The 27,825-nt window shown below is 38.2% G+C and overlaps 2 protein-coding genes across 6 annotated transcripts in view; one reads left to right on the top strand and one right to left on the bottom strand.

The window, feature by feature from the left end:
- GRSF1 (G-rich RNA sequence binding factor 1) lies at positions 1-27,825 on the top strand. Its single transcript, XM_022599451.3, has 10 exons — positions 1-482; positions 3,014-3,170; positions 4,214-4,369; positions 4,764-4,907; positions 5,733-5,868; positions 9,881-10,065; positions 11,014-11,135; positions 12,718-12,853; positions 13,500-13,575; positions 14,545-27,825. Exons 1-9 carry the CDS (start codon positions 123-125, stop codon positions 13,547-13,549), a joined length of 1,446 nt encoding a protein of 481 aa, XP_022455159.1. The 5' UTR covers positions 1-122; the 3' UTR covers positions 13,550-13,575; positions 14,545-27,825.
- Positions 20,398-27,825, bottom strand: part of RUFY3 (RUN and FYVE domain containing 3) — an 89,073-nt gene continuing 81,645 nt past the window's right edge. For 4 of the 5 annotated variants that reach the window (XM_022599329.3, XM_089912001.1, XM_022599328.3 and 1 more), the window contains one exon: positions 20,398-26,477. In XM_022599329.3, the coding sequence (XP_022455037.1) occupies positions 26,334-26,477 (144 nt within the window). In that variant the 3' untranslated portion in view covers positions 20,398-26,333. The remainder of the gene's footprint in view (positions 26,478-27,825) is intronic. The other variant, XM_089912002.1, reaches the window with a different exon arrangement.

The raw sequence follows: 27,825 nt of genomic DNA, 5'->3' as shown, positions 1-27,825 counted from the left end.
CGCTGCCCCTGGTGCCGGCGGCGCATGTGCCTGGCAACCCCTCCCCGGCCCTGGATTCCACTTCCCCTCCGCTCACGCTGCAGCCGCAGCCGCCTTCAGGCCCCGCGCCGCCTCCGGAGTCCATGGCCGGGACGCGCTGGGTGCTCGGGGCGCTGCTCCGGGGCTGCGGCTGCAACTGCAGCAGCTGCCGGCGCACCGGCGCCGCCTGCCTGCCCTTCTACTCGGCTGCCGGCTCATTCCCCTCGGGAGTCTCGGGCCGTCGCCGCCTGCTGCTGCTGCTCGGGGCCGCCGCGGCCGCCGCCTCTCACACGCGGGGCCTCCAGACTGGGCCTGTGCCGGCCGGGAGGCTGGCGGGGCCTCCCCCAGCGGCCGCCTCCGCCGCCGCCGCGGCCGCCGCCTCTTACCCGGCCCTGCGCGCCCCTCTGCTGCCGCAGTCGCTGGCGGCGGCGGCGGCGGCGGGTCCGGCGCGCGGTTACAGCCAGGTACGTGGGCGCCGAGAGGGGCCGCGCGCGGGACCCTTCCCCGGCAGTGCGCACGCGCTCCCGCGCCCCTCCGCGTGCGCCTCGCGTGCGCGCCCGGGGATCCACGGCACGCGCCACAGCCCCCCGCCCGCTCCCACCCTCGCCCGCCCAGTCCTCCTATTGGGCCCCAGAACAAGGGACGCTTTCCCAGCGCTCGGGTTTTCTCCTTGTTTTGTTCTCCTCTCGAGTCTCTGGTCGGTTGGGCAGTGTAAGTGTGGCTGGGGGTGAATGTTGAGGCCTTGTTTCCCGCCCGCCCATGGTAGGTTTTGTGAGGCTGTTGACGCCCCCACCGCGCATCTCTGTCGCTCTCCGCCCGCAGGTGGTGAAGTTGGGAGGCCGGACCCCCGGAGGGCTGGGACTCTCCGTGCCGCCCGAGCACTAGGCCTGGGCGGCCCTTGGTGCGCCTCGCGGCTCGCTGCTACGAAGGTTCACGCACACACTTGCGTGGGCTAGGTTCGTGGGGAAGGAGGCTGGACCCCAGCGCTCTCCTCGCTCTCGTGTCCCTTGGGAAAGGCGGGCTGCCCCAGTTACTGAAGGTCACCTCTGCACCTTCACTTCCTCTGACAGAAGGTCCTTTAGGACCATGGGTCACCGCTGATGGGAAGGACAGTTTGGAGACTGACATTGGGGGAGGGGGACCGAGGAGAGGAGGCGTCTGGGGCTGAGGCGATGGTTTGGGGACCCAGGAGTGAGTCTACAGTATTTTTTTTTTTTTTTTTTTGAGTCAGTGTGTGCTTTAAGTACTCACATTGCAAATATTTTGTGCCTCGTAGGAAGCTTCCTTTTCTGCTTCTTACGTAGCATTTGGGAAATGTCCGCACACTTTTTGACTACCATGTTCCTGATGCCTTGAGTCATATTATTGTTAATTCAATTTGTGATTCTCCTTGAACTTAGGGAAACTGGGAAGCTAATCAGCGTGGCTGCTGTCTGCCAGTGGCTGAGCTAATTGATTTGAATCCTGGCCCAATACTTTCTGCTGCCCTTTTCAGTGAAAGCTTGTGATGCCTATGGAATTCTGGGAAAATGGGGAATGTTGCTCTTATTAAAAAAAAAGCAACAAAAAAACTGTCTCTAATAAGCCTTTGTGACCTGGTTACTCTCTTTACTTGATTATTTTTTTTTGTGAATTTGACTAGCATAATGATCTGTTGAGGCTCTGCTAGTAAGTAAGCCTCTGTGCTTACTTTTATTATTGATTGCATAAAATTATGTGTAAATTTCCATGAAAATGATGGGGATATACAAAGGAGTGAAGTATCTCTCTCTTTAGCCCAGTAGAGTGCAAGTCACTTGACTTAAAGCCTGAGTTGTCTTCCCATGTTGATAATTGAAGTGCTTGTTGCATTCTTATTAAATTTAAATGTATGAGGCCTCTGCTAGAGGTTTACATTTATCATTGACTCCTTAAAATTAGACATAAATCTTCGTGTAAATGGTAGGATGGTACAGAGAAATCTATTTCCTTAGCCTAGTAGAGTGCAAGTCTTAAAACCTGAGTTGTCTTCCCTGGTTATGGTTGTGCTTGTTGGAATCTTATAACATTTCAGTTTTTGTTTAGTGTTGTAAAATAGAGTTCTTTGGGTATGTCTCAGGCTCCTGTTACCTCACACTACTGCTGTTGCCTTTTATGATCTTTCCCTTATTCAGTTGGTCTGACATACTAGTTGACAAATTAATCTTCCCAAGCATCCTGCTGTCTTGTTGATTTACACACTTCTAAATGTCTTTTATTAGCTCCCCTTTGCCTACCAGGTTAACGACACACACTGAGCTCAACCCTCAATTCCTCTGCTATGTGGTACCCAGTTTTTTTTGCCAGCTCATCTTCTTTGGCTCCTAATTGTACCCTACAGTTTAGCCAAATGGAATTATTGCTGTTTTGCAAATGGGCTTCTGTTCATACTGTTTCTTCCCCTCACTTCTCAAACTGGAATGCCTATCCTTTATATATTTCTCTCAGAATTCTAGCCTTCCTTCAAGGCTCATCTCATATCATGTCTTGATTCTTCTGTTGGTGCTCTGTTTTGAATTTCTATAATATCTTGTATCTTAATTATAGCCCTTAAAGCATCTGTCTTGTGTGCTTGTCTTAGTCTGGATGGTACGCTTTTTGAGATGAGGGCCTAATTATGGTGTGCTGTGATTAGGAGATACATATTTGTTAAATTGAAGGGACCCCTGTTGTCCTGCCTTAACTAAAACACTATTATGAGGTGTACTTCGGGACTGATGAATTTAAAAACAAGCCTGGAATAAAATTTATGTCCTGCCAAACCATTAGGCTATACGTGCTTGTTGCTTTAGGATGTACAATTTAAGCCAAAATAGGATGAGTTAGATTTGTGAATTTTACTTCTTGCCTCTGAAATACTAATGGTCCCCAAATAATAATATCCAGGGTGTTAATTTGTAGAAATAAACTTTGAAAATAAATTTTCTAAGTAGGTTGTTCAAGAAATATTACTACATTTCTTCATTTCTCTTGGAAGGAGTCCAAAACTACCTACCTGGAAGACCTTCCACCTCTCCCTGAATATGAATTGCCTCCGTCCAAGTTAGGAGAGGAAGTGGATGACGTTTATCTCATTCGAGCTCAAGGATTACCGTGGTCGTGCACTGTAGAAGATGTGCTTAGCTTTTTCTCAGGTATATTTTATGTATGTTTTGAATATGTAATTTCATCTGACTGAAAGGTAGTCCCATAAAATTCAAGTTAGGCTATGCTGTAGACATCTTATTTGATGCATGGGAATTGTCTCATTCTGGCTGGTTACATATGCATAGTGACAGCATGTGTATCATTTGTCATATATACCACGTTGAATACCGAAAAAATTTTAATGTTAAAAAACTACATGATGCAAAACCAGTTTTCTCTGAAGTTTTAATACGTACATATCAAAATGTGAAACCTGTTAGCGGGAATATGTTAGTGAGAATATAGGTTGAGTAGCTTTTTATGTAATAACATACATTTAGAATACAAGATCACTTAGCAAGTGATATAATTCCCTTAATAACATGTTTGAAGGTTTATGCATCTGTAGTTAAAGTTTCTGTATCTGACTGATTTTTAATTTTCCTCCCTCTTAAGAAGCCTTTAGAAGATGTTGCCTTAAATGTTCTAAAACAATGTAACACTGTATTAAGTACCTAATGTGCATTTGTGTGGATCAAGCAGTTTATAAAGCCACTTACATCTTCAGCTTGCTCCCAATATAAGTAGTGTGCAGTATGGGGATGTCTTTCTTTGGTAATGAAAAGGGGGAAAAGTTAAATTATTCTTATAGGAGATATATTAGAGTTCTTATGGATATGATCATAACGAAAGAAGACACTTATGCAGAAACCGTATTTTAATTCCTTAAGTGATTTGAAACTGATTGTAGAAGCACTTGGAAGTCCATATTACATTTTGTATTGAGCCTAGCCTGATTTGCCATTTAATGATCAGGGGGTCATAAGCTTTTGTGCTAAGGTTCGCTTATTTCTCCACATGGAACATTTTAGAGACTACCAGCTCATCAGCGTTTGGACGTCTTCAGTGATGGGGGTTTGTGTAAGGAAAATGACAGGCATTTTGGATATTGCTTTGTTTTGGTTTTGGAAGATTGCAATTCTAGTGACTTGTATGATTGATCTAAAACTTTGATTTCTGGTTTTAATTGATTTTACTCACATACTTTCAGACTGCAGAATTCGCAATGGTGAGAATGGAATCCACTTCCTCTTAAATAGAGATGGGAAACGAAGGGGTGATGCCTTAATTGAAATGGAGTCAGAGCAGGATGTGCAAAAAGCCTTAGAGAAACACCGCATGTACATGGGGCAGCGGTATGTGGAAGGTATGTGAAGTCGTGTTATAGCTTTTCGGGTTCATTACATTGACTGTACTTTTCAAGGCAGCTTCATTTGATCCTGTGTTAGATGTTATGAATAGTAAAGTAGTTAGATTCTATGAAAAACCCTTTTCCAGGGTGTGAAAATGAAGCACACAATCTCAGTTTCTTATCTATAAAATGAGGGTGTTGACCCAGTTTACTTCAGAAGTTGTGATGTTACAGCTGGCGCATAGTAAATACTTGATAAATGTCATTTATTATTTTCTCCAGAGAAGTATGTAAGGTTAAAAATACTAGTTTTTAGATTCCTGGATAACCCACCCAGTGTGATTATTTTTTTAATGGCTTCTTCCTTTGTTATGTAAATATTGCATACCTTTTGTGCTCTTTTTCTTAGTATATGAGATAAACAATGAAGATGTGGATGCCTTAATGAAGAGCCTGCATGTCAAATCTACACCTGTGGTAAATGATGGCGTGGTTCGTTTGAGAGGACTTCCTTATAGTTGCAATGAGAAAGACATTATAGACTTCTTCGCAGGTGCTTTTCAGTTATATTGTGTTTGGGGCCTCATATCTTTTCCCCCCATTGTTTCCTTCTTTATCTTAGGTGAACCTTCTCCTGGTAACTGCATGCAGTTTTATTAGGTTGTTTAGGGGAGAACTCTTCACTTGGATTGCCAGTATTTATGGATTATATAAGTGTTTTGACCTAAAACACTGATCTTTGGTGGGTGTCATATTTCAAAATAATTTAATGTGGAGTTTTTTTTTTTTTTTTTTTTACTATTGAGGAAAATATCCTCTCATGAGAGTGGCTATATTTGTCTTAGACAATAGTGATTTATATGATCTAAAAGCATTAACATCTAGGGAATTCCCTGGCAGTCCAGTGGTTAGGACTCTGCACTTTCACTGTTGAGGGTGCGGGTTCAGTCCCTGGTCAGGGAACTAGGATCCTGCAAGCTGCACAGCACGTCTGTTTAAAAAAAAAAAAAAAAAAAGCATTACCATCTAATTCTTAGGGGTAAAATATGCACCAGTAGTGATGTTAGTCTAAATCTCTGTATATAACTAATGGCAAAAAACCAAATTGTGTGTTTTAGATGGACTGCTTGGACCCTAAATGTTCTGGGAATGTGTGGGCGTTATTAGCTTTTGGCTGCATAATAATTTTCTTCCCATTAGGCATGTATTCAGCTTTGGGACTGGCAAAATAGGCCCACAATTTTACTAATAAACTTAAAAAGAAATTCTTAGTATGTGAATGAATGTGTTTCTTAGTATGTGAATGAATGTGTTAAGTCTAAGAATAAAAAAGCTCCTGTTAGCAGCACTAATTTGTAATAATTTTTTGACATCCTAGGACTGAACATAGTAGACATTACTTTTGTCATGGATTATAGAGGGAGAAGAAAAACAGGAGAAGCCTATGTGCAGTTTGAAGAACCAGAAATGGCCAACCAAGCCCTTTTGAAACACAGGGAAGAAATTGGCAACCGGTGAGTAAAGCAGATACTAATGATGCAGAAGGATCATACTGGCCAATACACTGGGTCGTTTTGATGAATGCAGTATAATATGACTGTAAAATTATCTAAACACAGAAAAAGTAGAGAGAGTAGTATGATGAGCTGTCAAATGCCCATCACTTAGATTAACAAATTCTTAACATTTATTGTATTTGTTGCATCTGTTTTTCTAGTATGCATCTTTAAGAAAACATTTTTACATGATCCCAATATTATCACATTTAACAAAATTAGCGATAATTTATTATCTAGTGCCAGTCTGTTATCACATGTTCCCATTTATACCCAAAATGTCTTTCTCCAGTTGCTTTTTTTTTTTCCCTCACCAGAATCTAGACATGGTCCATATGTTGTATTTGATTGTTATGCTTCCATTTCTCTTCAATTAGAGCAAATCCCCATTTCCTTTATTTTTATGTTCCCTCCCCCTTTTTATTATTATTTTTTTTTCTTTTGGCTGCATGGAGCAGCTTGCTAGATCTTAGTTCCCTGACCAGAGATTGAACCCAGGCCCACGGTAGAGAAAGCATGGAGTCCTAACCACTGGACCACCAGGGAATTCCCCTCCCCCTTTTCAAGATGCAATTGGCTTTTGAAGAAATTGAGTCATTTGTCCTGTACAGTGTCTCACGTCCTGTGTTTATCCTTTTGCTTCCTCACAGTGTCACTTAACTTGTTCCTTTGCATCCTCTATTATTTCCTGAAAACTGGAAGTTAGACCTAAAGTCTTAGATTGATTCAGGTTAACAATTTTGATACAGATACTCTATAGGCAATACTGTATACTGCATATCACATCACACTAGGATACACGTAGTGATGGGTTGAGTTCATTTCTGTTTTTTAGTTTTCTTTATTTCTTTTTCTCTTTTACTCTTTTTTTGTGTGCTTATTTGTGTTTTAACTTTGGGGGAGTACTCAGAAGTGTCAAATTTTAATTCATTGTCTTGCTTGTTTTCTGACCTTTTTTCTTGAATTCTTTGAAGTTTAAAAAAGTCATTCCAAAGTCCTTCTATCTCAGGATCTACGTATAGAATTGGTTCAAAGGTCTTTATTAAAAAATTTTTAATGAAGAAAATACATGCAAAACACACAACACCCCCCCTTAATTTTCTTTCAGTACTCTTCATATTTTCTTATAACTGGGAACACGTCAGTAATATGTTTTTATGTGGGAACATCAAGGCAGTGTATAGATCTCTTCAGTAAATTAAGAAATGTTGCACATCTGGGTCTGTAAATGCAAAGGATTTGTACAATTCAAGCTTAATAACCTAATTTGGAAAAGCATTGTTGAGAAAAAGAAAACTGGTTCCAGAAGCTTGGATTTAACAGTTCCACAGCCAAACAGATACCAAGTTAGAATTGACATTTAGTTCATTAATTCTCATTAGCCTCTTAGTGAAGTCCTGGGAGAAGTTAGCTCCTCATATATTGTGACTTTTAATATCTTAAACACATATGATTAATTTTCACAGAATTGAATTGTAAGACCTCAAGAGATTGTTAATCAACTGTAAAAAACAAAATGAAACCTTTCTTACTAGATTCTTTTCATACACACAGTTAACCTTTGCATATTTGTCCGCATGAAGCAAAACAGGGTAGAAAACATTTGTTAAAATGTATATGAAGAAAACTTATCTTGGGAGGATTAAATCAGTGACCTGCTCTGTTGAGAGTACTTTTTGATGGGTGAATATCTATGTCCATTTTTACTTTATGCCCCACCTGTTGTCTTTGGACACCTGTGTTTGTTAGCTATCAGAAATAATATGTATGCATGTTTTATTTTAATTTATTTTATTTAAAAAAAAATTTTTGGCTGCGTTAGGTCTTCGTTGCTGTTCACGGGCCTTCTCCAGCTGCGGCAAGCGGGGGCCGCTCTTCGTTGCGGTGCGCGGGCTTCTCATTGCGGTGGCTTCTTGTTGCGGAGCACAGGCTCTAGGCGCACCGTCTCCAGTAGTTGTGGCTCGAGGGCTCTAGAACGCAGGCTCAGTAGTTGTGGTACATGGGCTTAGTTGCTCCTCCGCATGTGGGATCTTCCGGGACACAGCAAGATCCGCCTGCATTGGCAGGCGGATTCCTTTTTTTTTTTTTTTTTTTGACATCTTTATTGGAGTATAATTGCTTTACAATGGTGTGTTAGTTTCTGCTTTATAACAAAGTGAATCAGTTATACATATACATATGTTCCCATATCTCTTCCCTCTTGCGTCTCCCTGCCTCCCACCCTCCCTATCCCACCCCTCTAGGTGGTCACAAAGCACCGAGCTGATCTCCCTGTGCCATGCGGCTGCTTCCCACTAGCTATCTATTTTACGTTTGGTAGTGTATATATGTCCATGCCACTCTCTCACTTTGTCACAGCTTACCCTTCCCCCTCCCCATATCCTCAAGTCCATTCTCTAGTAGGTCTGTGTCTTTATTCCTGTCTTACCCCTAGGTTCTTCATGACCTTTTTTTTTTTTCCCTTAGATTCCATATATATGTGTTAGCATACAGTATTTGTTTTTCTCTTTCTGACTTACTTCACTCTGTATGACAGTCTCTAGGTCCATCCACCTCACTGCAGATAACTCAATTTCGTTCCTTTTTATGGCTGAGTAATATTCCATTGTATATATTTGCCACATCTTCTTTATCCATTCATCCAATGATGGACACTTAGGTTGCTTCCATCTCCTGGCTATTGTAAATAGAGCTGCAATGAACATTTTGGTACATGACTCTTTTTGAATTACGGTTTTCTCAGGGTATATGCCCAGTAGTGGGATTGCTGGGTCGTATGGTAGTTCTATTTGTAGTTTTTTAAGGAACCTCCATACTGTTTTCCATAGTGGCTGTATCAATTTACATTCCTACCAGCAGTGCAAGAGGGTTCCCTTTTCTCCACACCCTCTCCAGCATTTATTGTTTCTAGATTTTTTGATGATGGCCATTGTGCCTGGTGTGAGATGGTATCTTATTGTAGTTTTGATTTACATTTCTCTAGTGATTAATAATGTTGCGCATTCTTTCGTGTTTGTTGGCAATCTGTATATCTTCTTTGGAGAAATGTCTGTTTAGGTCTTCTGCCCATTTTTGGATTTGGTTGTTTGTTTTTTTGTTATTGAGCTGCATGAGCTGCTTGTAAATTTTGGAGATTAATCCTTTGTCAGTTGCTTCATTTGCAAATATTTTCTCCCATCCTGAGGGTTGTCTTTTGGTCTTGTTTATGGTTTCCTTTGCTGTGCAAACGCTTTTAAGTTTCATTAGGTCCCATTTGTTTATTTTTGTTTTTATTTCCATTTCTCTAGGAGGTGGGTCACAAAGGATCTTGCTGTGATTTATGTCATAGAGTGTTCTGCCTATGTTTTCCTCTAAGAGTTTGATAGTGTCTGGCCTTACATTTAGGTCTTTAATCCATTTTGAGCTTATTTTTGTGTATGGTGTTACGGAGTGTTCTAATCTCATACTTTTACATGTACCTGTCCCGTTTTCCCAGCACCACTTATTGAAGAGGCTGTCTTTTCTCCACTGTATATTCTTGCCTCGTTTATCAAAGATAAGGTGACCATATATGCGTGGGTTTATCTCTGGGCTTTCTATCCTGTTCCATTGATCTATATTTCTGTTTTTGTGCCAGTATCATACTGTCTTGATTACTGCAGCTTTGTAGTATAGTCTGAAGTCAGGGAGCCTGATTCCTCCAGCTCCGTTTTTCATTCTCAAGATTGCTTTGGCTATTTGGGGTCTTTTGTGTTTCCATACAAATTGTGAAATTTTTTGTTCTAGTTCTGTGAAAAATGCCAGTGGCGATCCTTATCAAACTACCACTGGCATTTTTCACAGAACTAGAACAAAAAATTTCACAATTTGTATGGCAGGCAGATTCTTAACCACTGGGCCACCAGGGAAGCCCTGCATGTTTTATTTTAAAAGAGTTCAATGTAAAGTTACTTTGTACCATTTATGCCTGTTCACTTTTGCTTTGACATAGATATATAGAGATATTTCCAAGCAGAAGGAATGAAGTTCGAACACATGTTGGTTCTCATAAGGGAAAGAAAACGGCATCTTCTCCCACTGCTAAGTATATAACTGAGCCAGAAATGGTCTTTGAAGAACATGAAGTAACTGAGGATATCCGACCCATGACGGCTTTTGAAAGTGAGAAGGAAATAGGTAAGGATTTGCCTCTTATTGAAACTCATTGTGTCTGCCTTGTACGTTTTGATACTTGTTAAAAAAAATTTTTTTTTTATGACCACGTTGTATCAAATTGTAGATTATAGGACAAAGGAAATTGAGTTAAATGTTTAATATGTCTTTGAGTGTAGTATGTGCTATGAATACAGTCGTCCCTCGGTATCCCCAGGGGATTGGTTCCAGGACCCACCATGGATACCAAAATCCATGAATGGTCAAGTCCCATAGGCAGCCCTCCATATCCACAGGTTCCACATTCACAGATATGGAGGGTTGAAGATGGTCTTAATTATTTCATAGGTTTTTTTTTTTTAATTTAATCATTTTTGCAGATTCTGTATCAAAACCTGGGTTGCACATATACAACAAAAAGAAGTAAGATGTCAACATTTAAACTTAAGGTGGGAAAAGATGTGTGTAGAGAGCAGGATTGTTGACTAAAGTAAGGTGTTTTGTTTGCCTCTGTGTTTAATTATTCCTTTGATTCTTAATCCCAAAGCAACATTTGGAATCTTTAAAAGTTTGATAAATACTTTTAAAATTTGTGCTCTAGGATTATTCTGTTAACCATATTTATTCCTTTTTTTTTTTTTTTTTCAAAGTGACTGTAACCCAGGGAATTTCTCTTGTCTTTATTTTTACGTTCATAATCATTTTCCCGTCTCTCAGTTGTTAGAGAAAGGTACGTTCTTTTGTAATCTGGTAATGGTTTGAGACACTAAATCCTTATGAGTGTTCAGGTGATACTTGTTAGGCAGCAGAAATTTCAGATCATCTTGGCTTTTAAAATTGAAACCCTCTTCGTTACTAGGGTATTTCAAGAGTAATTGAGGATTTTGTCATAAAGGTCATTCCTAATTATAATCTGCTAATAACTTTTGAAGTGTTTATGTTCTTGACAGTGCTTTTTGTCCCACTTCTTAGAATTGCCTAAGGAGATGTCAGAAAAGCTTCCAGAGGCTGTTGATTTTGGAACTACGTCTTCACTACATTTTGTCCACATGAGAGGATTGCCTTTCCAAGCCAATGCCCAAGACATTATAAATGTGTGTGGCAGTAAGATATCCAATCTCAATAGCTTTGAACAAAAGTTCTAAAGTTTTGAACTTCTCTTTAGGGAAGGTAGAGAAGAAAAATATAGTATTTCTGCAGTATCTTTGGACAGCAAGGTAGCATCTCCACAGTTGTGGGGGCTTGTTTTATTTTCTTTGGCTGAGAGGTGTGAGTTTTATTACATTCTAAGGTCATGTGTATAATGGATGATAACATTTCATAGGTGCAAAATAATATGGCGTAGGTTAAGTATTCAATGTAAAAAAGCTTGGTCTTTCTCTAAATTAGTTCAACCCATTCATTTTAAAAAATTAATTAATTAATTAGGTTGCACCGGGTCTTAGTTGCGGCACGTGGGCTTCTTAGTTGCGTTGCCAGCTCCTTAGTTGTGGCACATGGCCTCCTTAGTTGTGGCATGTGCAAACTTTTAGTTGTGGCATTGAGCCAGGGCCACCTGCATTGGGAGCACAGAGTTTTATCTGCTGAGCCACCAGGGAAGTCCCTCAACCCATTCATCTTTGAGTTTAAGAAAAAGAGACTCCGAGAGCATTTGTCACAGGGCAGTTATATACTAGACACGAATCTAGTACGCCTAAATGCCTGGAGTTCTCATTACACCATATAGCCTTCTTGCATCCAGCTTCCCTGATTTTTGAGAAAAGGAATTTTTAAAATATTTTCATTTTATGATAGGTACTCTGTGAAATGAAAAGATGAAATAACAAAGTCCTTATTGACTTCCTGAACTCCAGGATGTGTGTGTGCTTAAGGTAGATGAAAATCTAGGATCCAGTTAGTAGTGGGGCCTCAGAATTAGTTAGTAGTGGGGCCTCAGAATTGTCTTTGTTTTTTCAAAAAACCTATAAGAATCATATTTTTACCTAAATGAAGGTTGCACAGTCTCATTAAAGAATTGGTTTGGTTTGGAATATTAACCACTCAGTGTGGTAGCTCTGTTTAGGTAGTGCTGATAAGAAACTTATTATCAGCTCCATGTTTGATTAAAACATGGTAAAAATGAATTATTAAGAAATGACGTGTAGGGACTTCACTGGTGGTCCAGTGGCTAAGACTCCGCACTCCCAATGCAGGGGACCCAGGTTCGATCCCTGGTTAGGGAACTAGATCCCACGTGCCACAACTAAATGTCCCGCATGCCACAAGTAAGATCTAGTGCAGCCAAATAAATAAATATTTAAAAAAAAAAATAGAAATGAAGTATATTTGACGGACAGTTTTTAGAAACGGGAAAGGAGGTGTGTGGGAGGAATAATAAAAGTGGTCCTTGTTGGTATAAAGAAAAGTTTGATAACTATTGTATATTATTGTATTGTGTATATAGTTTAAGTTCTCTGTGAACAGATATTTGAAATGTAGCCGTGAGTTCTCAGAAGATCAGAAGAGCCAGCAGAGGTGGTAGATGTGTAACTACATTGTTGCTTAAAGAGATTTCCTAAAAATAAATTTAGCAGGTGTATGAATTAAAGTCTGAAAGAAAAATGCAGAGCCACCAGACTTCTAGAAATTGACCTAGTAACATTATGTTCCTTTTGGCTTCCTTTGTTTGTTGTTTAGTTTTTTGCTCCACTGAAGCCTGTTAGAATCACCATGGAATACAGTTCCAGTGGGAAGGCCACTGGAGAAGCTGATGTGCACTTCGATACCCACGAGGACGCTGTTGCAGCTATGCTCAAGGATCGGTCCCATGTTCGTAAGTGCTGCCCATGGTTTTTGTTATTCTTGATGTCTATCTTTGTTTACAAATGCCTTTCTGTGTTTTTTGTGGGGTTTTTTTGTTTTGAGAAAAGCCAGCATAAAGCACTTTTATTGCAATAATAAATCTTGAAACTCATATGTAGTGCAGGGGGGTAGAGGTAGGGGTGGAGGAGTAAGCAGCAGTTTCGCTCACCAGATCACTACACAGGACAGCAAAGGGATGAGAGAGGGGGAAGGAGAAGCCAGGAAACTCTGAGATCAGCAGGGGGAGCTGAGCATCAAAAAACAGGAGATGCTGAAGCTGTGATGACCAGCATCATTTTCTGAAGACAGCACTCAGGGATTTGTCATGATGGCTGGGCTTTCATGGGTGTTAAGTGTCTACAAACAGTACCTTCAATTTAACTTTCGATTAAAGTTCTTAAAATTAGAAGTGGAGCTTGGATAGCTATGAGATTACAAAAGTCCTAAATATCCATTAGAAAAACCACGGGATGGGAAAAAAAGCCAGGTCATGAAGAAGGCTTCAGAGGTCCCTGCTGGCCTGGGGTCAGACACCTGTAGTGTCCAACATCTCAGTGAAAACGATCTGCTTTCAAAAGGCAGAGGGTTAAGAACGGATCCTTTTCTGTCATTCTCAGACCATAGATATATTGAATTGTTCCTGAATTCATGTCCGAAAGGAAAATAAGACTTCCAGGGATTCCAGAAAATAAGGTAAACTTAAGAGGTGCAATTGTGTAAATTATTTTCAGTTGATAAGTTAATCATTAACTCACAAATTTATAATACAGTTGAAAACCATTTTAATAAACATCAAACTAATCATGATAATTGAAGCCTGACTATAGGGAATGAAATTCTCCTGGGAAATAGAATTCATTATGATCATACAGTAGCTTTGAGTATTTTCCCCATTAGAATCTTTTTGCATCATTCCCAACATTCATCATGCTATGTGCTTAAAAAGAACTTTTCATCTTTAGTAGCTGTATATTATAAAACACTGAAAATGTGCCTTGTGTTAGCTTGTCGTCCTATAAAATTTACATACATTTCCTCAGTTCTAAGATATTTTTTAGATATCTGAAACCAGGGTGTGTCATGGATTTGTACACTTAATGTAACACTGCTTCTTTTCCTGAAATGGTGTTATGAAAATTGTCCTAGGAAGTACATAGATTCCAGAGTTTTATCTGTGACAAATCAACTAAATATGTATTGATGTCCCTTCCCTGACTCAGTGCCATGTGTTCTCTTTTTCCCCATAAAATCTTTTAATATATTGTATTGTGATCATTTTTCTACATGTAATGGGGCATTCCTTTAAGACACTTACCTGTAGTGATTTCTTGAAAACACTTGGGGCATTTGTTTACTATAGTTGTCATAGGCTATTTTTGGATATAAAGTCCCACAGTCTCGTGGGACTTAAATATTTACATTAGCTAAAATCTATGCAAAATATATTCTGCGCCCAACTCTGAAAATCTGCTATCTTCATACCAGGCTGCAAACACTAATGCCTAACTAATTTTCTTCACCTTAGCTTAATTGGTTTGTCAGATAACTTGCAATAAATCAGAAAGAAAAAGCTATTGAATTTGTAGTTTTAAATGGTATGGGAACTTGCGCAACACATTTTCATTTTGAGTAAGCATGCAACATTTTTTGTTTTATTTTCAGGATGAAGCAAGAAGCATTTCATTTGCACATCTTTCTTGGACATGGGATCTAAAGTTCCAGTTTTTTAGCAGCAACTGCTAGAGAAACCATTTGGGGGTTTGGGGTTAATTGCTTATAAGAAAAATTCCATAGTGGACTGTTTAGAAAGAAAAAGGAAAAATTCAGTTTGGGATTATGAAATAAACCACAGATTTACTTTTTTGTTTAAACTGTCCAGGATCTGATTAAAAATCTGGTCTTTATTTTATATGATTAAACAGTTTTCATAGACGATTTGTGACCCAGTGTAAAGACTACATATTTTTATTCAGCACTGTCCTTTAAAATCTTTCTCCCATTTTAAAAATGATCTGTTTGAGGTTTTGTTTTTTGCCTGTGAATTAAGAGCTCTGATGTGAAACTTTTTATGGAATGAAATACTGATTATTTTAACCAAATACTCACCAAAGCAAGGAAAGGTTTCAGACCTTTGAACCATTATGGTTTGGCAGAGTTATTTTAATTTTAGGTGTATTTGGTTACTTAGATAGGGGTAGGAATTTTAAAAAAGTCAAAACAAAAAACAAATACCACAGGTTAGTGAGTGTAAATGACAACAGTTTGGCAGTTTTATGTCTTTAGAAATGTTTTGCCTTTCTAAGCCTTGTGCTGAAGGTATTTAACATTGGTGCCTGTATAATTAAGGAGGCAATTATAGTCTTAATGTAAAAGTTGTCTGACCCCTGCCCCCCCACCTGTTTTTGACTTTGGGGTAGACCTTAAGGTGTGTGTTAGTCTCAATACTGTGAAGTGACATGTCGTAACAGTCCTGACTGGTAAGGACATTAATGGCTTCACTTGAATTTAAACCAGCTCTAGATAGGAAAAAATCTGAGCCTCATTTGCTTTTTCAGTGGGGTAGCACATCCCATATTTTAGAACAAGTAGGGGTGCCTTGCTTAACTAAAAGTAGCATTTAACGTATAATCGTGTGAAAGGATTATGGATAAAGCTGTATTTCTGTCACATTGTGGCAGTACTTTCTGCTTTAATATTAAACAGCTTGTTATTTAAATATTGGATCAAAATGGCTGGCTTCAAAATGTAGTCATTAATAAACTAACTTTATGTGTACCTGTGTAGGAGAATCAAAGTCCTGTATGTTTTCTTTGCCTTGTTCCTGTTCTCAGGGTGACGACTGTCACGTGGTTACCAGGAGATGCAGTTCTAGTTCTTAAAGTTTAATTAGCCCAGATTTCTGAGAGGTGGTATCTGGAAGAGAGATTATGTCTTCTCTCACTTAATACATAACCATCTTTGATTACCAGCTAAGATACGGAATCACTGTACTGTAAGTAGTCAATAAATGAAGGCTTGTTTCAGGCTGAAGATTACCTAAGAGTATTTATTTTGGAGTGTGTGAATCAACCTAGTACATTTTTATTACATCAAGTCCTGGTATATTATTATAAGAAGAAATGGTTAATTTGTAATTGTGTTTGCTTTTATCATCCTATAAGAGCATGATTCAGTCAACCAGCTTAACATCTTCCGTATTACGACCTAAGTAGAAATGTATTTTCATATGTGGTTGAATGTATTGAGCTATAAGAACTGGTGTCTATAGCCGTATGAGCTACTAGAATGCGATCTTTTCTTTCTCCCTCTAGCAGTAGGTCTGTGGAAAAAAATCTGTAGTGTTGATTAGGATTGGGGTTGGTGAGGAATTAATTCATTTGCAATTACTTTATTTTAAACCTAATGAGGGACTTCCCTGGTGGTCTAGTGGTTAAGACTTCGTGCTCCCAATGCAGGGGGCCAGAGTTCGATCCCTAGTCAGGGAACTAGGTCCCGCATGCCGCAACTATAGACCCGGTGCAGACAAGTACGTAAAAATAAAAATAAAAAATAAAAAAGATAATGAGTTTCCCTTGCACATCTCTCTGAAAAGAATGAGAGCAAAGCATTAAGATATTACGTGGTGGGTAAGCTTGAAGTGTGTATCTTCTTGTCACACTAGTGGCCAAGTTCTCAGGAAAAAGGTGGGCATTCTTGGGAAGTCATCTTATGAATTCATATACTTTCCTGTACTTCCTTTAGTAGGTTATTGCTCATAATTTACATTAGTAAATGAATAATTGCTGACAAGGCAAATTACTAGAAAGTTAGTAGAAAGGGAAGAAAAACAGATAATAGAATAAAAGTAATCTTTTATTTTTATCCAATCTAAAGACATACTTCTCCCTCTTGAAATTTGACAAGACTGGATTATGCATCATCATTTGCTATTGAAAGAAATAATGACAGTGAATTTTGCTCTTCTCGTTGGGTCCTCTTTGTCTTTTTAATTTCCTTTGTGGTAAAGCTCTCAGAAATAGTGGGGTTGGATATGTCCAGGTTACCCATATCCTGCTTTGGCTAGCTCAAAGGAATTGCAAGGGAAGACACATAAGGAGCATGTAAATACCAAGGAGAAGATTGTTGAAGATTGTGATCTGACCTGATATACTCACTTTTGCCAGGGAATTAAGCAGAACCATTTTGTGCTTGTCTTTCCACGTCTGGGTGAGACGCTTCTGCCAGGTGGCAAGGGAGACTGATTCTGCTGTGGAGCAGTAGGCTCTAAATCCTTCTCACTTCTGTGGTGTGGAGAGAAAGAGGCAGGAGAAAGCCACTTCCATCTATGTGACATTTTGAGGCAGTGACCCTGCTTATTATTAGTTAACATGCCCTATTGGCATCCTCTGCCCTAAACAGTCCCTTAGCGGGTTCTCACTTGGAGATTTTTCTCTGGATTACATCTTGATCATTTTATAATTTAAAACATTCCATTATTTTGAGAGTTTTCCCTAAATTATGTGAAAGGGTTCACGTTCAATTGGTAGGGCCTGTATTATAGAGTAGAGTGGTATATCTCAGCAGTAAAGTGCCTAAGTTCCAGGGCTTTGAAAAAAAAAAATTGCTCTAATGTAGTAGGAATACATTTTTCCCGCCTGAATTCAGCAGATCAGAAAATAAATCTCTGAAGTTTGTACGAAGGGAATAAAGCTGCTATAAACATTTGTGTGTAGGTTTTTATGTATACATAAGATTTCAACTCATTTGGGTAAATACCAAGGAGTGTGATTGCTGGATCATATGGTAAGACTATGTTTAGTTTTGTAAGAACCTGCCAAACTGTCTTCCAAGATGGCTGAACCATTTTGCCTTTCTACCAGCAAAGAATGAGAGTTCCTGTAGCAACTCATCCTTGCCAGCATTTGGTGGTGTCAGTGTTTTGAATTTTAGCTATTCTGATAGGTGTGTAGTGATACTTAGTTTTAATTCGCAATTCCATGATGTGCAAGTTGTTGACATCTGTATATATTTGCATCGGCATATTGTCTTTGGTGAGGTGTGCAGATCTTTTGCCCAGTTTTTTTAGTTGGGTGGTTTTCTTACTGAATTTCAGGAAGAGGATATAGGAAGGTTTAATTTGGTTCTTAAACCTTGATGATACGAAAATAAATAGAATAATTTTTAAATTTTGTGGTTTTTTGAAGGAAATAAAATTCAAGAGATATGAAGGGCTATACAGTGAGCAGTTTCCTTCCCATCCTATACTTGAGCCACTTAGTTCCCCTTCTCAGGCAACCCTGTTATCAGTTTCTAATGTAAACTTCCAGTGATTTTACTATATAGATAAGCAAATATTAATAGGCATTTTCATTTATTTAAAAAATATAAATTATAGCATAGTATGCATACTGTTCTGTACATTTCTTCCCATTTAATTACATTCTAAATATTTTATATGCGTATATAAAATCCTTTCTCATTTTTTAAAATGATTGTACAGTGTGGGTGTATTTCACTTAACCTGTCCTTACTGATGAAGATGTAAATTGTTTCCAATCTTTTGCTGTTATACTGCTGAAAGGAATTACCTTGTATAAATTTGTATCATTTTGTACATACATAAATTTCTCTGTAGGATAAGTGATCAGAGTATGTGCACTTGTAATTTATATCTAAAATTCAATTGGTATCTATAATTTGTTTTTCCTTAGTTTGCACCAGCAATGCAATGCAAGTGTCCATTTCCCCATAGCCCTCCAACAGTGTATTAGCAATCTGTTCTTTGGCAATCTGCCAAGCTTAAAAAAACACACAGAATGGTATTATGATGGAGCATTTCTTCATGTTTAAGGGGTTTTGGGATTTTTTTTCTTATAAATTTGTCTTCATATCCTCTCCCCATTTTTCTTTTTCTCTTATAATCCCCATCTACTTATCCTCATTAATTTTAAATCAACTTCAAGACAGCATCATTTTATCTGGATATATTTCAGTGTACATCTCTTTTAAAAAAGGACTTAAAAAGTACCATCATTCCTAAAAATACTAATTTCTTATCAAATATCTATATGAAATGTCATTTTATAAAAGTATATTTGAATCATGATCTGAACAACAGTCCACACATTGCAATGGTTATTATGTCTCTTTTTTCCCCTGCAACATGTTTTAATAAAAAAATTCAAGTATCTGGAAAAGTTGGATTAAAAACATGCCTATACCTACCACCTAGATTCTACAAGTAACATTTTGCCATATTTCCTTCATCATGTATCTCTGCACCCATCAGTCTTTTTTCTTATGTGTGTCAAAGTTGTAGACATCTATACTTGAATCTTAAGCTTTGTGGCATCCATATCATTAAGTAAACTTCTTGTTCTTGAGGTAAAATTTACAGTGAATTGAACAAATATTAATTTGATGAGTTTTGACATACAGCTGTGTAACCCAAACTCCTTATACAAGCTATGGAACATTTCCATCACATCAGAAAATTTCTGTAGTCAATTCCTGTACCTCTCCCATCCCTTCTTATTAGGATTTTGTCTTCACCATAGATTAGTTTGGCCTATTCTAGAACTTCATAGAAATGGAATCAGTATGTATTATTGTGTAAATTTCTTCCTCTAAGCATGTGTTGAGATTCATCTATGTGTTTCAGCTTTTTGTTCCTTTTCATTGTTGAGTAGTATTCCATTGTATGAATATGCTATAGTTTAACCTTTCACTTGTCGGGTGAACAGCTTGTGGGTGCTGGGCTGTTTCCAGTTTTTGGCTATTATGAATAAAGTTGCTGTGAATATCCTGTGCAAGGCTTCTTGTGGACCCACGTTTTAATTTCTTTTGGGTAAGTACTTAGTAGAATATCCTAAATTGCAAGGTTGATATATTTTTAATTTTACTAGAAATTGACATACCCTTTTCCAGAGTGGTCATCCTGTTTTAAACACCCGCAAACAATATGAGAGTTCCAGTTGGTCCACATCCTCACCATCTGATGTTTTCAGCCTGTAATTTTAGCCATTCTGTAGATAGTGGTATTTCATTGTGGTTTTCATTTGCTGTCCCAATAAATGATGTTGAGCATATTTTCATAAGCTTATTGACCATTCAGATATCTTTAGTGAAATTGAAGTGCCTGTTTCTTATTTCTTTTAATCTTAATGTTTCCCCTTCCATTTCTTTTTTCCCTTCTTATTTGTTGAAGAAATGCAATAAACCTTTAGAGGTTTTCCACAAGCTGAGTTTCGCTGATGGCCTTTCAGTGATGTTAAATGAGCACTTTTCTATTGTGTTTGGTCTTTTTCTTAATTAATTGGCTTAATTGGCAGGAGACCTTGCAATGAGCTGGCTTTAAATACTGCCCCGCCACCCCCTGACAGTTTGTCACTTTATTTGCTTATCATGGCAGAAATTGTTTTTATGTGGTAGATTTCTTAAATCTTCCCCTTTTATGGCTTCTAGGTTCTGTGTCAGAATTAGGACATCCCAGTGAAATGATTTTGAAAGCACCTGGTGATAAAGCATGAAGGTATGTAGCCAATGTAGACTCTAGAATATGGACAGCTCAGTGAAACCCACAAGGATCACCAAGGTACATTTAAGAATAAGCTTCTCAGATGATCCAGACTAAATTTGAAGCCTGTGAAACTTCACAAGTATATTCAAAGACTTGTGATCCCAAAACGTGCTTGGTTCTAACTGAAATAAAGAGGCTCTCAGCCTTTCTGCCACTTGATGATGACATTTGGGAATAAAGACCAGAACTGAGAAACCAAGTTACTCAGAATTTCTGATAGGCTGGCTGTAATTCCATCCATTTCTTGTCCCCTCAAGAGAGCAAATGGGGGAATACAAATGATAATATTGGGCTAATTTTTAACCTGCTCTAATATACAGGAGTAAACTATTTGTGATAGACCTTATAATTGAATATGAATGATCCTAATCTGCTGAAAAGCAGCGCCCCAAAATGGCATGGTAGTACTGCTGCCTGGAGACTTGTTCAGTCTTTCTACCCTACTACCCATTAGGGTCCTGAGTCCTCTCTCTTTACCAAGCTTAGTTATTAACTCAGGAATCTGACATCCTCAGTACTGCTTACAGTTGGTCTCTGGTTCTATTTTTAACTATGTTTACATTTCAAGATGATATGCTGTCTTTGAATAAAGTTTGTCTTTTATTCTAGGTATAGAAACTGTGCTTGTCAGATCCTTGATTTCTGATTTGGTAGATTGACATGCTTGCAAAATCTCTTATACAAAAGTAATTAATGTGTTAACAACAAAATCAACTGTCCTCAGGAATGTTGAGAATAAAATAGAAGACCTCAATAATTGACAATCCCCAAGCTAACAAATGTCTAAGAATCATTAAGATTTGACCTGGGAGAACATTTGTGGGGTTATTAGGCTAAGTTATTAGAAAGATGCTTTACTATATATCAAAACATGCCACTTACTTCTGAAATATAATTCTTTAAAAAGGGCTACATTTTCTCTTGGGCAAAGCTGAAATGAGGCTGTAATATAGGCGAGGGCCCTGAGAGTTACTTCAAAATCATTAGGCCATACCTGGAGTCCTTTTACAGAATGGTTAAATTCCCTTTAAGAATTTAAATCATACATATTTTTTCCGACTTTCACTATTTTTTATTACTAGGTGTTTTTTATTTCCATTAAATTTTTTTTTTAAAAATTAAAGTATAGTTGATTTACAATGTTATATTAGTTTCAGGTGTACAGCAAAGTGATTCAGTTATACATATCTATATCTATCCTTTTTCAGATTCTTTTCCCATATAGGTTATTAGAAAATACTGAGTATAGCTCCACGTGCTGTAAAGTAGGTCCTTGTTGGTTATCTGTTTTATACATAGCAGTGTATATATGTTAATCCCAAACTCCTAATTTATCCCTCTCCACTGCTTTCCCCTTTGGTAACCATAAGTTTGTTTTCTATGTCTGTGGGTCTATTTCTATTTTGTATATGTTAATTTGTATCATTTTTTTTTTTTAGATTGCACTAATAAGTGATATATACTTGTCTTTCTCTGTCTGGCTTACTTCACTCAGTTTGATAAATCTCTAGGACCATACATGTTGCTGCAGATGGCATTATTTCATTCTTTTTTATAGCTGAGTAATATTCCATTCTTTATCCATTCATTGATGGACATTTAGGTTGCTTCCATGTCTTGGCTATTGTAAATAGTGCTGCAGTGAACATTGGGGTGCATGTATCTTTTCAAATTATCATCATACATTTTTATAACTTGACTGTAAATAATGAATGAACCAAGGACGTTGTGCTGAGCTATAAATCTGATTTAAAATCCTCATGCTGAGGAAAATTCTCAGATTCTATTTGGAAATAAACTGCATTTAGGGAGTTTAGTCAAGTTCTATTAGGTCAGACCTGTAGTTGTTTTGAGTATGAAAGCACAATTTTTTAAATTTAAATAAACTTTATTTCAAAATAGCTTGAGATATACAAAAATGTTGCAAAAGTAGAATTCCTACTTCTACCTCACCCAATTTCCCTACTGTTTACATCTTACATTCCTACAATATATTTGTCACAACTAACTTTAGTACATAACCATTAACTAAATTCCAGACTTCATTCAGATTTTATTAGCTTTTCCCTAGTATCTTTCATTCCAGGATCCCACATTACATTAGTCTTCGTGTCTCCTTAACCACAGTCTTTCTTGTTTTTGATGACCTGACAATTTTAAGGAGTACTGGTCAGATATTTTGTTATATGTCCCTCAATTGGAGGTTCTTCTCATGTTTAGACTGGGGTTGTTGGTTTTGCAGAGAAAGAATACAAAGGTGTCATTCTCACTGCATTCATCTTATCAAGGATTCACGTTATCAACGTGATTTATCACTGACCATGTGAATTTTGATCACCTGACCAAAATAGTGTCTCCTAGGTTACTATAAAGTTCCTTTTTTCTCTTTCTATAGTCTCCTTTCTCGAAGTTACTAAGCACAGCCCAGATTCAAGAGGTGGGGAGGTAAGCTCCACTTACCTGAAAGAATCGTAGCTACGTAAATTATTTGGAATTTTTCTGTATAGGAGAGATGACATTTCTTCACCATTTATTTAATGCTTTATATTAATATGGACTCGTAGGTATTTTATACTCTGGGTAATAATCCTATTCTACGTTATTCTGCTCACATTTTTTCAGCTTTACTCATTGGGAGCTTTTAGCTTGTTCCTGTATCCCTTTGAGAATCAGCCATTTCTCCAAGGGGTCCTGGTTCCTTTTATTGGAGAATGATATTAGAAACCAAGGTTTGGTTTCTAATGAAAGATTGGGCATTGGGTGTGCCCAGTGCTACTGGGGTGTCGACTTACAGACCCTCTCAGCAGATGGGGCTTTATGTCTGTGTACCAGCCATATACACATACATATCTAATTATTTTCTGTATCCGACTGGAAAGCATGGTACTTTAAAAATCGTGGTAAAATATACATAACAAACTTTACCATTTTAATCATTTTTAAGTGTACATTTTTGTGGCATTAAGTACATTCATATTGTGCAAACACCACCACTACCATCCATCACCAGAACTTTTTCATCTTCCCCCAACTGAAACTCTGTATCCATTTCCCCCTTCCCCAAGTCCTTGGTAACCACCATTTTACGTCATCTCTGCCATTCTACTACCTATGAATTTGACTGCTCTAGTCACTTCAAACAAGTGGAAACCTACTTGTCCTTTTGTGACTGGCTTATCTCACTTATGTCCTTAAGGTTCATCCATGTTGTAGCATGTGTCAGAATTTCCTTTTTAAGGCTGAATACTACTCTCTTATATGTATCTGTCATATTTTGTTTATCCATTCATCAGTCAATGGACACTTGGGTTGCTTCACTTTTTGGCTATTGTGAATAATGCTGCTATGAATGTGGGTGTATGAATAATTGGTTCGAGTCCCTGTTTTCATTTCTGGGTATATACCCAGAAGTGGAACTGCTGTATTAATGGAACTTTTAATTTATGAACCAACCACGATACTGTTTTCCACAGTGGCTGTAACACTTTACATTGCCACCAACAGTGCACAGGGGTTCCAATTTCTCCACAAGTTTTTAATTTTGATGAAGCCCAACCTATATTTTCTTATGTTGCCTGTGCTTTTGGTGTCTTATCCAAGAAATTGCTACCAAATCCAATGTCATGAGTCTTTCTCTTCTCTATGTTTTCTTCTGAGTTTTATAGTTCTAGCCCTTATGTTCAGATCTTTGATCCATTTCGAGTTAATTTTGTATATGTTGTAAAGGTCCCTTTTAATATTTTTGGCATGTGGATATCCAGTTTTTCCAACATCAGTTTTGAAAATACTTTCCTTTCCTCATTGAATAGTCTTGGCACCCTTGTCAAAAATAATTTGACCATATACGTGGGGGTTTATGTCTATGCTGTCTATTCGATTGGTCCTATGTCTGTCTTTATGCCCGTACCATACTGTTTTGATCACTGTAGCTTTGTAGTAAGTTTTGAAATCAGGAAGTGTGAGAGACATTCAATTTTGTTCTTTTTCAAGATTGTTTTGGCTATTTAGGCATCCCTTGAGGTTCTACAGGAATGCTTCTATTTCTGCCAAAAATATTGGGATTTTTGATAGAGATTACATTGAATCTGTAGATGGTTTTGGGTAGTATTGGCAATGTTTTGTAGTTTTTCGTGTACAAGTCTTTTACCTCTGTGGTTAAGTTTATTCCCAAGTATGTTATTCTTGGTGATGCTAAATGGTGGAAAGCACAATTTTTAAGGAAGAAAGGCCTAACATTAAGTCGAGGTATTCATGACTTGGTCCCCTTGCTTTTGTGGGCAGCTGCACTAATAACAGATCTTTGGAGCTTTGTTTTATTAAAAACAAACAAAACCGAAATGCTATATAGCTTATGTGCATTTCAAAATCAAATCTCAAGTGGTTAATTACTTATTCCTCCTTACATTCCATGTGGCCTCTTTTCAATTTAATTCAAAATTAATTATAAAATAACTTTTGCTGATTCAGGATAATTCCCCACATTATCTGTAGCACTTAGAACAGTGCTGGCACATATATGTGGTAAAAAATAAGGAGAATGAAGAATCACAAGAAATAAATATTATTTAAAGGGAAAAAAATGACCACAAACAAGGCTAGAATTATTAGATTTTATTTGTCCCTAGTACTCTTAAAACTCAGCTTCACCAAGTAACAGGTCAGACCTCTGGAATAACAACTCTTTTTCTGGGCTGTAACCCTTTTCAGGAGACAGAATTTATCAAATATCATAGTTCCAGGATGTTTCTACCCCATAATTCTAAGCCACTTACAGAATCATATCTTCTTAGGTCTTAACTGGAATCAAACAATCTAGACACATGTAACATAATCAAAAGAGCATAAACCATTTCTTTTCCTTCCCCTGCTGAATGCACTTCCCTCTTCTTCCCCAAAGGGTTTGTTACTAAGAGATGTTGAAGTATCTTACTTTCCAAGAAACCTGCCTACCAGTTCTGAATCTGAGCCTGGAATAAGGGATCTCTTATTCACAAAAGAATTTAATAAATATTCTAAGCTAATTATTCTCAGCCAAGACAAATTAAATTTGTTTTACTTTACACCTGACATAGCTTTGCTTCAATACTTCCTACTTGCAAAAGTCAAACCCTATCTTTAAAACCCCTTATAATTTCCGTGACTGAGAGGAAAGAGGGAGTGGGGAAGAGCTGGCTTGTTGTGTAGTAGGGGATTCTGAAAAGGGCAGATATTTAGTTTTGAAGTCACTAAGTGGAAAAACAGCAAATGTTCTTGCTCCTTATTCTGATAATGAAAACACATGTAGGCCAGAACTAGAAAATTCTGGTCCTGAAACTATAATATAGTTATAATAGTTTTAAGTACATTCAAAATTTATATTACTCTTTATTTTCCCTGAGTTTGGGTTCACAGTTCGATAGAGATACTTTAAAGAAGAGGTAGGTAGTGGGGGTAAAGAAGAAATAATGTTTGTGTCTAGCAGCATCTGGGAAAATATGTAACATCTGTCATTTCAATCTCAGTTAACAATTATCTTTTCCTCTTGAATCTGAGAATGTAACAGAGGGATGATCGTTTTCCTTTTTATTCTTATCCGCCACGGACCCTCTCTCCTATAACACCCACCTCAGTAGTATTATCACTATTCATAAAAATGAACAGCCCTTCCAAATGCTCCAAAGTGGGGTTGTTTAGATTTAGCAGAGAGAGGCTCAACTGAGTAACTTTTATTCATACAGTCATTAGAGAAAATGAGCAGAATTCCAGTACTGCCAACCACTGCCTTTTCTCCCTGGACCTGGTTTATTTAAATCATTCCTGTCAATTCTTGAGTTGGTTCTAAAGTCTGGGCTCTAGGGGATCCTGACATCTAACACAGGTAGGGACATTTTGGTCCAGATCTCAGCCTCCAGTCTTACAATGGGCTGCTGGAATATTGTTTCATCAGATGCTCATGACAGGGATTGCAAACTCGCTCAGGCTTGATACTTGAAGGAAGAGGCAGTTCGTTTGTTGAGCAGGCATTACAGAAGGTTCCTCTGCAGTTCTTACACACATTCTACAAGGAGAGAGGGAGATCAAGTGGGTAACAGAAGAGCAGGGCATAAGGATGCATGGGATATAAGAGGCCAAATATGATAGATGCTCAATGTCTAATAAAATACTGGCTGAATGTGTGCTGTGTGCCACACAGTATCTAACTAAACAATCTGTCTACAAAGAAGCATACAGCCTAGTTCTTAGATTTAAATGAAGAGAAGCATTTCCACAGAATGCAAATGAACAGATACTACAATAATTATTTATCTTTATAATATATACTTTAATTTATATTCAGCTTTAGGTGGGCTAATTCTAAAATTAGTTTGCAATTACCCAAGCATACTTCAAATAAGGCAGGCAGTGACCTAGCCATGGGTAGGGTTGGGTAACTGACATAAGATTAAAAACTTTGCTGAGCATGAACTGAAAGTATAATTTCTAATACACTGATGTGCTCAGTGCTTTCCTATGATGCTCTACAAGCACATCCTTTGGGGTTATCAGTGCAGCAGGAGCACAGCTTCCTGCATCCTTTTTATTGGGAAGTTAGTCTCTTTATTAAGCATTTTGAGTCTTCAGTGGCCAAACTGTGGGACAGCATGTGGGTCATTATGGCAGTGCCACTGGTAAAGCTGTGATAGGTTGGTGCACACATAGCTCCAAGGGTCCCTATTTAAAGGCTGTGAAGAATGATTTCCCCCATAAATAATGCTACTTTTCTCCAATTCATCTTCCTGAGGGTGCAGCAGAGCTAGGGGGGGTCATTTTTATTTGAAAGCCTGGGAGGAATCTTCCTCTGACATATTGCAGTTAGTTTGCATGGCTTAGAAAAGAAAAGCCAGAATTAGATTAGCAGCTTCTTCTGTTTGGGAACACATTTCTCTAATTACAACTTCCAATTCCATAAAGGCAGTTCATCTTTATCTGCTTCTGCTAATTTAAGACTAGGCCATGCTACAATTTTGCTTGTTAAAATTTAGCAGGATCACATATGGTGGCACGCAGGTTGTAACCCAGAATTTGGGCACGTTTCCTTCTCTTCTAAGCACTTGTTTCTGACATTCACTTGTCTATAACATTTCTTGAGCATCTACTATGAACTGGGTACCACATTAGGTGCTGGGGGATCCTACTGTGAACAAGGCACAGCTATGGCTGTCAAAGACACTTACTTTTCCTGCATGCTTCCTTCACCCTGCTGACTCTAGGATAACAAGCTGGGTAGGGGTTTAGGCAGAGACCCTTGAGGATCCAAGGGGAGAACAAGTGATTTGGTGGAGAAAGAGCTCATTTCCCTCTCAGAGGCTGTTTCCCCAAATAATTCAAAGAACCAAAGAACCCAACCCCCCACCCCGCCCCCAACC

This window comes from Delphinapterus leucas, chromosome 5 (assembly GCF_059928025.1).
Source record: "Delphinapterus leucas isolate spDelLeu-1000000601 "Yukka" chromosome 5, BTC_Dleu_Yukka2, whole genome shotgun sequence".
NCBI classification, from domain to species: Eukaryota; Metazoa; Chordata; class Mammalia; order Artiodactyla; family Monodontidae; genus Delphinapterus; species Delphinapterus leucas.
This window is presented reverse-complemented; position numbering and strand designations above follow the sequence as displayed.

What these genes read in the sequence shown, in the direction of transcription:
- GRSF1 (XM_022599451.3), top strand. Translation starts at nt 123, where the DNA reads ATGGCCGGGACGCGCTGGGTGCTCGGGGCGCTGCTCCGGGGCTGCGGC. An exon ending in AGGGAAGAAATTGGCAACCG is followed by an intron (nt 5,869 to 9,880) that starts GTGAGTAAAGCA and finishes GCTTTGACATAG; the next exon opens with ATATATAGAGATATTTCCAA. An exon ending in CAAGGATCGGTCCCATGTTC is followed by an intron (nt 12,854 to 13,499) that starts GTAAGTGCTGCC and finishes TGTCATTCTCAG; the next exon opens with ACCATAGATATATTGAATTG.